Genomic DNA, 11,352 nt, shown 5'->3' with positions numbered 1-11,352 from the left:
TCCCTCCTGCCTTAATGTCATTTTTTTTACACAACTTGAAAACATGGGTTTTCATGAACCTCATGCTCATGCCCTTCAGAGGACAAAACTGTCTAGCATTACTAGTGTGATTTTTTTCTTCCCACTATACAAGGAGACCTGACTTCGTACTTAATACTGAATGAAGGCCACGACTTCCAAATGTATGTGATATGAGTTACACCAATGAAGGGGAGTTTTCATATGCAAGAATCAGTATTTGAGGATGCGGTAGGAGTAGCTTCAAGTCACAGTGGAGCAGTCTCTTAAATACAAGGCCAGACTCTTAAGCACTCAGTTTTTCCACCTTCAGTCACATCAATTTACTTTGAGAAATGTTGTCTGTACTCAAGGATTTTATCAACTGGAAGCCAAATTCACAACTCTCAATTCAAACTGCACTGTGTGGGGCATAAATGATGAGCTCACAAAAGTGAGCTTTTGTTGTCTCACTCCTAAGTGAAGAAAACTGTGAAAAAGAATGTTTTGAATAACTTAAATTCAGTAACTTGTCTTGAAACCCAGTTCTCCTCATTCCTAATGTGGGAGTAACATAACAGTATCATTATGATGTGTGCTTCTAAAGGAACCACCTATACAGCACTGCATTAAGTTTGAAAGATTAAATAGAGGTGTGCCAGAAATGTCCTTGTTTCCAAATCAGCAAATCAGGAAATCTTGGTTAATTACTTCTTTTAGTGACCTTGATTATATAGAGTCCACAGAGAGGTGGAGCACAAGATGGCTGAGAAACAGACCCAAGCTGAGCCCTCCAGATGGGAAGGTGTGGTGGGCACGGGATGCAGAGGCACTGCTACTGTCTCCAGCTAACTAGTAATCTATAAAGAAAACAGTGTCAGACTCCTTTTGGCATCTTGCAGCAAGACAATGGTCAATGGTTCTTCTGACGAGAGGAATTCTCCACAGTGAGTTTAGTTTAAGACTGAAACAGGTTGCCCAGCCTTCCCAAACAAAGCCCTGAGCACACCATGCTGTAAGCAGGGAGTTGGACTTTCAGATGCCCCTTCCAAATGACGAGTCTGAAATTCTTAATGGACCTGTTGCCATACAGGTTGTGTGACTGACAGAAGCAGACATCTCAGATCCCAATACAGCTGCAAGTTTGTTGATACAGACTGTGAGATGCTGCAGTCACTGTGAATAGAAGTAAGTTCCCTTTGGACATTGCTAATGATACTATTCCCCTAATGACAGAGCTCTTTAAGGGCACAGGTATGTGCCGCTACCAAGTAGATAAAGGAATGAAAGCATGACACTAATGTAAAAATTTTAAGAAGCATACTTGCTCTCACACACACTTCTGTCTGTCAGACACCAGTGTCAGGCTACCGCTGCCTTCAGATGTGCCTTCAGTAGGAAGGTTCTAGTATATTGAGACAACATATGCAATGCATGTAGTTCTGGGGTCTTATCAAACAGAAACTGAAACTGTGAAACTGTGAAACAAAAATGAGCAAATGGTTTTTCTGTTTGTTTTGGTTTCCATCTGGCCCTTCAGCAAGTCAGCACTATTTCCAGATAGAGTTAAGAAAAAATGCCACTTCTGTACCCTTACACCTACCAAGGAAGCAATGTAATTCAACTTACCCATCACATAAAGGACTAAAATCCAGCTTGTGTTTAATTTCACAAAATCTTTTCCTACGAGGCTTCAAGGTGCCAGAAAAAAACCCCAACAAAATATGACATTTCAAAAAAGTTGTTTGGCCATCGATTTTTTTCCTCCTTGAAATAGGTTCTTTTTGGTTCGCAAAAGTATCTTTTTCATTAAGATGAATCTCTCTCCCTTGCCTCTATCAAAGCTTTCCGACACAACTCAGCATTTACCACTTTAGTAATTCAGGAACAGGTGCAATGACTCTTCTCCAACTTACATGTCTCCAAAGCCCAGTTGAACAAGACATTTTTTATCAGCAAAACTCCAATGGCTGTGTTTAGTGTTACAATCCATCACGTCTTTAACATACACTATTTCCAGGAATATAAGGGGTAATTTTTTTACAACTGAAAGGAAGATGGTACTCAATTACTTGTCTACCTTTTATTCAAACTGATGCATACAAATTTAGTACCCAGTGACATACAAACTGCAAGAATTAAGCGATGCTACCTTTAATACTAATGATTGTATTTGTACTTTTTGTACATAGGTTGAAAACTATTTGCATTATTTGAATCAGTTGACAAATACTGATTTTTATTATTAACTGAAAACAAATTGTACATTTCCCAGAGGAGATGCTGCAATCTGCATTGACCCTTGTTATCATTAAGTGATTCATGGCTTTGCTATATATTCCCTAAATAATTGCAGAAAAATGTTGACTCCATGTGAAAATCAATGTAATGTGATTTTTAAATTATATCCTCTGTCTTCCCACAGTACAGGTAGCCCTCCACTTTCACTCCTTATAACTGAGATCTCAATTTTGAGTTTGCAGCATGGTTTGAGATAGAACCTTGTTAACATTCATGATTAATGATGAGTTATATCTCCACAGTGTTGTATCCCTGATGAGAGATTCTCTGGGAAGGTTTCCTTGAAGGCCCTTCCGACAGTGATAAATGAGGGCAACATCCACAGGAACATACACACTCTTCCCAAAAGCACGTAGGACAGAATGGACTGAAGTCTGAATCACCTTTCGTGGATCAACTATCATTTTCCTGGGATTCTCTACCTTAGTCCTGACAGGTTCTTTGTATACATGCTGTAATATGTTAACACCTGGCACAGTATTCCAAGATGAAATGTTGAATGTGTGAGAAGATACGGTTTCTGGGAAGATATGGTTCTCAAAGAGGAAAACACTAGCCCCTGGGTTTTGCTTCTGAAGACTGTTCATCATTGTTTTCCAGTCTGGGTGTTTAAGGGGAAGAATTATTTCATCAGCATCATTAAGGACCACAAACTTGCTCCTTTCCATGTTACGGTATATACAGTCATTTAGAGCTGTGATTTGTCCGTAGTAGCCAATGTGTGTCCCATCTTGCAAGAAGCGCCATGAATAAGAAACCCTGAGGTGTGAGTTTATTGGCCAGGGAATTACCTCAACAGTTCCTTCTTCTATATAAAACTTCAAGACTTTCTCCATCAGATGGCTGCAGTTGTTCTTATAGATCACCACTTTCTGTACTCCAAGAATCTTATACATTTCCATACTCTGTATAAACTGCAAGACATTGTTGTAGTTTCCAAACATGGCAGAAATGCACACAGTGAAGTCAACAGAAAAGGTCTCAGGCTTGCGATTTTTAATTTCAAAGCTTGGCAGCTGGTCAATATTTCCATATGGAGACTGATGAATTGATACATGTGTTGGATCACAATTTTTAGGTTCCGAACAAACTATATCTGTAGCACCATAAGGGAATCCAAATCTATCTGAGTGAACATCAATTTTTGCTTTTGATACATATATTTTTCCATTGACCTGACAGCAGAACCAGCAGTACAGTTGTTTTACATCTTCATGGTGAACAATCCCAATCACACGAGTGACTTTGCTTTCTCTGTCATCAAAGTATGGGGATATAATAAAAGTTTTGTTACCTTCTAATGGTGTTATTGTGCTAATGGCAATCTTCCCTCTACATCTTCTACCTTCTTGAATTACTTTTGGCTGATGAGAAAGTCTCTGTAACTTCAGATAAGAAACTGCAAGCATTGAAGTTACAGTCATAATGCACACAGCAGCAGCAAAGTAAGATTTTTTCCCAGCACACAACATTTTGAATGGATCTAAATGTCCATGCAAATTTCTTTGTCCTTGTAATTTATGCTGCCTTATCTGCAGAAAAGAAAAGGCAGTATGAGATAATACTGACTCACAATCATTGCTCAAGAATTTCACAAACAAGATGAGGGTAAGTCTCTATTATGGTGCACTGACTTACTCAGAGACCCAGCTACTGTGCTTTTATGTAAATCTAGTCACAGAACATGCATTTAATGATATGTATGATATGTGACACTCTGAATGCCTCTATTTGTCAGATGTGTGGAGCAGTTTCTCTACATGGAGGGTTCTGTAGAAGAATATAACAGAGGTCTACATACAGCAATACAAGGGGTATTTTTTTTTCAAGAATCCAAATTTTAGAATATCCAATTTAATAACTAGGCAGTAATTCTTAAAGCAAAGCAAAACTTTTTTTTCCACTGATGCAGTGTGTATGTAAATTATGTTTTAAAAAACCAAACTCAACCAGACTTCTCACAGACAAGCTAGAGGCAGATAAATTAAATGTATATAGAATTAATCAAGTTCATAATAAATATGCTAATTGGGGATTACACAGGATGGTCCAGATTTATTTAATCACTAATTTATGAATTCCCTAACTTGCCGATCACCACAGAGGAAATCATACACACAGAGGAAAGTCAGTTCATACAATCCAGCAAAGGCAGGTGAAATCAATGCAGGTATAAAACTCAGTTTGCCACTACCCTACGTAACCCTGTAAGAGGCAGGAGTTGCAGGAAAGGTCATCTCATATAAATGCTTACTAGACATCTGGGCCTCTTCACAATGGATCAATGCTGTCTTAGCTCCTGGCATGATTTGGGGGTTAGGGCTTAAAACTCTTGCTGTTGCAGGTACAAGTAGGCAGTCCTGAGTGACTGGATAACCAAAGTCTTTAGCAGCATTTGTGCTAGCAAGTGTTAATGACTGAATGGGAGTTTATGGCACTCTCAAGCACTAATTTCTGCAAGTGGAGCCTAGATGAAAGTGTTCTCTGCAAATTCACCTTTAGATATTCAGATATGATGCATAAATAGAAAAGTGACAGCAAGTCTCCTCAAAGGCCTGCTTGTACCACAGAGATTCTTGGGAAAAAAAGTGTCCCAGATTAATAAAATTCATGTCAGATCAGAAAACTGCATTGGTAGAAGAGAGTTTCACCAACTGCCAGCAGGAAGTGTGGAGTAAAATGCCGTGATGGAATGAACCGATGCTATTGCAGAAGACGACGAAAATGTTTCTAGCAGGCGAAAAAGTAATTGCCTGTGCCCTCAAAATAATGTACCTGTATTTTCACAATTGCTATTTCATGAAAAAGTGAACTAGGGAGTACCACAGTCACAACACACCCCTGAAAATGTCCCATATGCGAAGGCTGATGTGATTTACAGCAGACTTTGCTAGCTACCAAGAAATTGCTTTTCAGAAGAGAATAGTCATAGGGGCACCAAAAATTTCACTATGCATCACTAGGCACAAAGCAGAAAAGAAGCAGCAGAAAGCACTGACTCATCTATCTCTGAAATGGAGATAGTATCCCCATAAGTTCCTAAAATGAGAGCAGAACAGCAAATACATAGTAAGAATCTGCTATTGCCATACGACTTCCAGCTGGAGATTTGTGACTGAAAATAACTCAAGCTTTTTAAGTCTTTTTATGATATGTTCTAAAGTACAGGTTTCCCCCAAGTATTCTTATTCCAAGAATGTTATATTTAGCATTCTTACAAAGAGAAGGTCACATTTAACATTCTTCCCCTTGGTTTTATCTATTTATGACTTAAAATATTGATCTATCTTACAGAATAAATCTTTTTTAATTAAAGAAATAAATTTTTTAATTAAAGAAATATCAAAACATGTCAACAGCAAATAACAAAATAAATTTATTACCTGTTCTTTCTTCTACTTTTTCTAGCAATAAATAACTAACAAGAAAAAAAATATATTTTCAATTGCATTTTGAACAGCAAACACAGGAAAGGAAAAAGTACCTTTTAAAGTACATAGCAGAGTGAGGCTCTGTTCAGTCCTCCATTCATTTTTTGCTAAAATAATTGTTTATTTTGAACAGATAAATACTTTTAAGGTAAATTGCAATAATTGTTCAATACAGAACAATACTGTGAGGAGAAAAACTGGTACAATACCTAAGATACTTCCTGGCACATTTTATTTCACATAGCTGTTGCTCTTTTAATGTCACTAACAGCAGCCACACCTACCAGAAAAACAAGTTTTCCTTCTCTTGAGCAAAGTACACAGTTGTGTTGCAAGAACTTAATTTAAATTACAAGTGAGTATGGAGTTGCTGAAGAAAATCAAACATTTTTCATGGATTTTTTAAGGCTACTTAAATTTTCTTCTGAAAATTAATCTTGCATGTTGATATAAACCCAGTTCACACACATACTTAAAAAGAACTAGAAAAATACACTATATATATATATCTGCATTTCTTGAACAAACATTTTTTTCATGACATGCTATAAGGCCTAGTTAGAACATGTGGATACAAATTCTGGTTAGGAACTGTGAGAGAGTGCTAAAACAACAGTGAGTTCTAGAAGCTAAGAAAAAGAGCAAAATCAAGAGGTCAAAGACACATCAGAACACGGAATCTTAAAGAAAAGAAATATGTACAATTTGATGAGTGAAATTTATGGTTTCCACAACACAACTCATTAATTTTGCTCTCCTGAAATAAACAGCACAAATATGTAGTCATAAAATACATTGTCAGTATAATTAAGAACACTACATTTATAGTTCCTCACTATAAAAAGCGTAAAATGGCAAATTTTAAAGGTATGCTTTCAGCATATTTAAATGCTCTTCTTATATAGTAACCATTCATTTCGATTTTGTATTTTTTAATTCCAATTAATATGCAAGTAAGCATGCCACAAATGATGCAGATTTGCTTTAATACTAAATTTAGCTAATGGTATCAATGGCTACTTTGCAGTATTCCACTTAACTGTAAACAGACTTTCTTCCTCCCCACCACCCTGACAGACTTCAGTAATATCACTTTCTCATCTTCATGTTCATTACCTTTTCATTCAACAAAAGAGTTGAATGAAAGGTAAAACCGTGTCATAAGAAACAGAGCTCCTTCACCAAGTGTTTCTCTGCAGCTGGCCCAGTTTCCATTACTCTCTAGTACAAGAGACCAGAAATGTCTGTACCTTATCCATTTGTATGTGGCAAGTTAACAAGCCCTCATCGTTGTTGGAAATTTTCTTTCTTAATGTGTGCTAGGATTTCAGTTTTTGGAGATGCAACATATTGCACTGATACATCTGAGCTTGTCATCAGCCTACAATTGACATATCTGCCCAGTCAGTCAGGCAAGTGCAGTTACACAATGTTTTCTTCTGCAGCAAGGTCATAATAAAGAGCTCTTGTCACGGTTAGAATCATGGAATGGCTTGGGTTGGACAAGACTTTAAAATATCTAGTCCCAATCCCCTTGCTGTAGGTGAGACAACTTTCACTAGATTGAGCTGGTCAAATTAATCATGTTTCTCCTTATTTCATTGGTCACAGTCCTGCTAAAATTTACTCTAAAACCTTGTACGGGATCAAGAGTACACTTACAAACTTTCATATACTTAAATAATCTTTTTTTCCCTGTCCTAGACCAAGGAATCAATCATGCTTTAGCCACACTGTACCACTATGCTCACAAACACATTTATTAATCTCCCATTACAGGTTCTTCCAATAGCTTATCTTTTTACAATTTTGAAATTACATTTTTTTGTATTGCCTTCAAATTGGATGTTGCTTTTACCTTTTCTGTCCAACTTCTATTTTCAGACTTTCTTTTCCAACATCTTTCTAAAACCCTCCACAACTAGCACTGTCCTTACTAAAAGCTGGTACCAATTGCTAATTTAGTCCAAGAGTCATTCCTGAGTAATAATTAATCTCCCTCACATCCTCTATGCATTGTGGCCTTCCTTTGTAATTTGTTTTGTTCACATGCGGGCAGCTGACAACTATTTATGCTGCTCATTTCAGTATCTTGACAATGAATACATTGTATTAAGTTTTTCATAACTCTCATTTTATTACTTTATCTCCCAATCTAGGGTAAGGATAGAGGGCGAGTAACAAGAGGTGACTGCAGAGTTTGAGTTGCTAATATGAAGTATTAGCTTCAGCAATGTAAGAACAATAAACAACCTAATCCTTGTTTATCCAGGGTCTAACTAAAACCCCTCACTAGAAAAACAGCCTTACAAAACTTACCATTTTTGAAAAATATTATTCTCTATCCTTTAGTTTATGATTTTTGTCAAAGGCAAAACCTCAGATCACTATGTTATTAACACAGTGTTAATATTAACCCATATGAACAATAACTTACCATCTTTATCTCAATTGCCTGTTGTTACTCTTTTGAGAGCTTACTTTTTTCAGGAAGGTTCTTTGACACACCAGGTGTCCTTCCTCTTTTATAAGATCCAAAGTCCAAAGCATATTGTTTGAAGGATTAAACTGAAGGCAGTATTTTTCCACTAATACAATACTACTCTAACAAAATTAAAAGTGTCTATTTCTATTCTAAATACAAAGACAGTAAGCCTTTGTATTTAGTCATACAGTTGTTGTACAACAATATACAGTTGTTGTACTTATTTTGTGCCATTAGAACTGACAAACCCCACCCTTCCCTGTATACACTCAGAAACTTCTCCATCGTAATCTGCTGTACATCCCTAAGCCAAACTCCTCCTATTGTAAATATTTAAACTTTGTGTCCTTTGAAGATCAAACAAATTGGGCAAAACAAAAACTGCATGACATTTAAAAGACTGTTATTTCATATTTTTTCTTTCACACTGTACTTTTTTAGCTGGGACTGAGTTAATTTTCTTCCTAGGAGCTAGCAGGGTGCTGTGTTTTGTGACCAAAGAAAGTGCTTCAAACACACTGATGTTTAGCTATCACTGAACGGTACTCACGCAGAGTCAAGACAATCTCTGTTTCTCCTGTGGCTTCTGTGCCAGGAGGTGGATGGCACAAAAAGTTTGCTTGGAACACAGCTGGGACTTCTGAACCAAACCAATCAAAGTCCTATTCCACACCATATGATGCTATGCTCAACCATCTAAGCTGGGGGAAGAAAGAAAAAGGGGGAAATGCGCAACATGACAGCATATGGCCTCCCAAGTCACTGCTAAACCTGACGAAGTCCTGTTTCCTTGGAAATGGCTAGAAACATGCCTGCTAAGGGGACATAATGGATAGACTACACATTCTGTTTTTCAAGTTGCTTTGCTTTACCTTTTAAACTGTCTTTATCTCAGGGAAAACCCATAGGATTTGCCACGTTTGCCCTTCTGATTCTATCCCCATCCCAGTGCAAGAGGAAGGGTGAGGCTTGAGCTGCCTGCCCGGATTAACTCACAACACACTGGAACTATGCTTTGGAGGAGTTTTGCGTTCTTCAAATCTAAAGTTAACCTCCACCCTTACTAGGAATTTAGACAGAGACTCAGAAAACCTGGTTTGGACAATTAATAGGTACCTTTAACTTACCCTTAAGCGGTTAACCCCACAACTGAAAAATAATGCTACAGCTGATCACCATCCTCCTATTTCTTGAGTGGAAATAAAATCCCGAATCTGTCGCGCCTCTCCCGCGAGCGCTGCCAGTCACAGGACCCCGAGTAGGTGCCGCTGCCTGACCTCCACTTCGGTGCCGGCGGGTTTACCACAGCCGCGCACAGCCGGCGGCGCGCCCGGCTTCCCGTTCCGCAGGAGCCGCCCTTTCCCGCGCGGGGGTGCGCAGAGCCCCGCCGCCGCCGCTGGAGTCCCGCGCGAGCACCGCCGCGAAAGCCGTGCGGAGCCGGGTCGGCGCTACTGGAACCCTCGCGTCTCATACCTGGCTCCCTCTGCGGTACCGGCAGCAGCAACCGCAACACGCCTCTATGGCCCGGGGCTGGCGGGAGCGCTCCGTCCCCTCACCTCCCTCCCGGGAAGGCGGCGGCGGCGGCGGCTATGGCCGTGGAGACCCCGCGACCCCCCGCCCTGGCCGTACTTTAGGTAGAGCCCCCGCCCGGCGTGGTCCAGGTGGGGCCGTTCGCGCTTGGGGCGGCTGCTCGTCGCTTCGAACCGTGGTGGTGCCTCTGCGCGGCTTGCTGTGCACGGCCCCGGCACCGACGGTCGGCGAGCGGCCCCACCGGAGCGCGGCTCCAGAGGTCTCGTTCGGCGAGCGACGGGGAATTGGCCTCGGACGGAGGGACCCCCGGGGCGGGCCGCGGCCTTGCCCGCCACGCCTCTGGCCTCTCCCGCCACTTTCCCAGGTTCCCCGAGGCATCGGTGACGGAGGTCCCATGTGAGACCGCGAATGGGGCAGCCCGGCGGTCCCGGGACGCTAATGCGCGTCAGCTGCGGCGCATTTTGGGAAGCAGAACCCGCCCATCCCGCCGCAGATCCGGACGCCAGCGGCTCCGGAGCGCTGGTTACCCAGGTCCACATGCTGTGCGCCGGGGGCAGCGCTCCCACACACCACGTCCTGGAAATGAACGGCATAGACGGCACAAGTGCAAAAGAAGGACATCAGCAGTGGTGCACTGTTCTCGAGGAGGTCTCCGGATTCGACCCCGATGCCTAACTGTCAAATTAACTTGTGTAAAATGGAGAAACACAAACTAGCCATTATATTTTCAAAATGCAAGTCAATTTCAAAAAAGTACAGGGAAATTGATAATTACACAATGATAAAAATCCAGTAGTCCTGGAGTCCTGTCTACTTTTAGAGACAGACACGATAGCTGAATCATTTCTACAATAAAATACAAGGTTGGCATTCATAGGAATTCTGTGGTGGGATTTTCTTTTCTAGTGCCAAAGGCCATAAGTTATGGACCTTTGTTCCAGTCATAGAGATGTCCCACATAGAGTGTCTTTATTTCTGGGGAGAACACAGAGAAAAATGCTTATTACAATGAAATGCTTTAAATGTAATTATTACATTTAAAATTGTAGCATACCCAATACAGTTCTCTTTCAGATCCAAAGCTGTCTATCTCCAAAGGGATGTATCCTTGGTAAGAGGTATGTCACACCAGTTTCCTGCAAAGACATGTAAACAGTGCTATTAGGCGTTTCCCAACCGTGTGCAAATAGCTGTAGAAAATAGTAGACTGAGGCCTCAACCTCCCTGTGTGGACCAAATATTTTTTTCCAATTTGAAAGTGTCTTTCCTAGATACATTGATCCAGTTCACAAATCAAATGCATTACCCTCATTGCAAAAAATTTCTTCCCTATATCTAGTCTGAATCAACCTTCTTTTAAACTATAATCTGTTCTCCTATCACTATAGGCCTCACTTAAAAAATCTGTCCCCATCTTTCCTGTAAGTCCCCTTCAAGTACTGAGGGGTGGCAATAACATCTCCTTGGCGCATCTTCTTCTCTGGGCTAAACAATTCCATCTGTCTCAGCCTTTCCTCATAGCTGAGGTGCTCCAGCTCTCTGATTGTTCTTGTAGCTCTTCTCTGGACCCACTGCAACAGGTTCACATCTTTCCTATACCACGAACTT

At 40.4% G+C, this 11,352-nt stretch overlaps 2 protein-coding genes across 5 annotated transcripts in view; both read right to left on the bottom strand.

The window, feature by feature from the left end:
- Window positions 1-2,146: 2,146 nt before the first annotated feature.
- Window positions 2,147-10,910, bottom strand: LOC129128997 (uncharacterized). Of its 4 annotated transcripts, none has more exons than XM_077189377.1 (2): window positions 10,799-10,910; window positions 2,147-3,830 (listed from the first exon to the last, which is right to left on the bottom strand). In XM_077189377.1, exon 2 carries the CDS (start codon window positions 3,768-3,770, stop codon window positions 2,463-2,465), a length of 1,308 nt encoding a protein of 435 aa, XP_077045492.1. In that variant the 5' UTR covers window positions 3,771-3,830; window positions 10,799-10,910; the 3' UTR covers window positions 2,147-2,462. The 4 variants fall into 4 exon arrangements, with proteins under 4 accessions (XP_077045492.1, XP_054502647.2, XP_077045490.1 ...); XM_054646672.2 differs by lacking the exon at window positions 10,799-10,910 and adding an exon at window positions 8,765-10,302; XM_077189375.1 differs by lacking the exon at window positions 10,799-10,910 and adding an exon at window positions 9,342-10,302.
- The window catches only part of RALGPS1 (Ral GEF with PH domain and SH3 binding motif 1), a 76,766-nt gene continuing 76,110 nt past the window's right edge, over window positions 10,697-11,352 (bottom strand). Inside the window, exon 22 of the mRNA XM_077189370.1 lies at window positions 10,697-10,880. Within this exon, the coding sequence (XP_077045485.1) occupies window positions 10,815-10,880 (66 nt within the window). The 3' untranslated portion in view covers window positions 10,697-10,814. The remainder of the gene's footprint in view (window positions 10,881-11,352) is intronic.

The sequence above is a fragment of the Agelaius phoeniceus genome, chromosome 21 (assembly GCF_051311805.1).
Source record: "Agelaius phoeniceus isolate bAgePho1 chromosome 21, bAgePho1.hap1, whole genome shotgun sequence".
Taxonomy (NCBI): domain Eukaryota; kingdom Metazoa; phylum Chordata; class Aves; order Passeriformes; family Icteridae; genus Agelaius; species Agelaius phoeniceus.
Note: the sequence above shows the minus strand (reverse complement) of the source record. Positions and strands in the feature narration are given on the sequence as shown.

What these genes read in the sequence shown, in the direction of transcription:
- LOC129128997 (XM_077189377.1), bottom strand. Translation starts at nt 3,770, where the DNA reads ATGTTGTGTGCTGGGAAAAAATCTTACTTTGCTGCTGCTGTGTGCATT.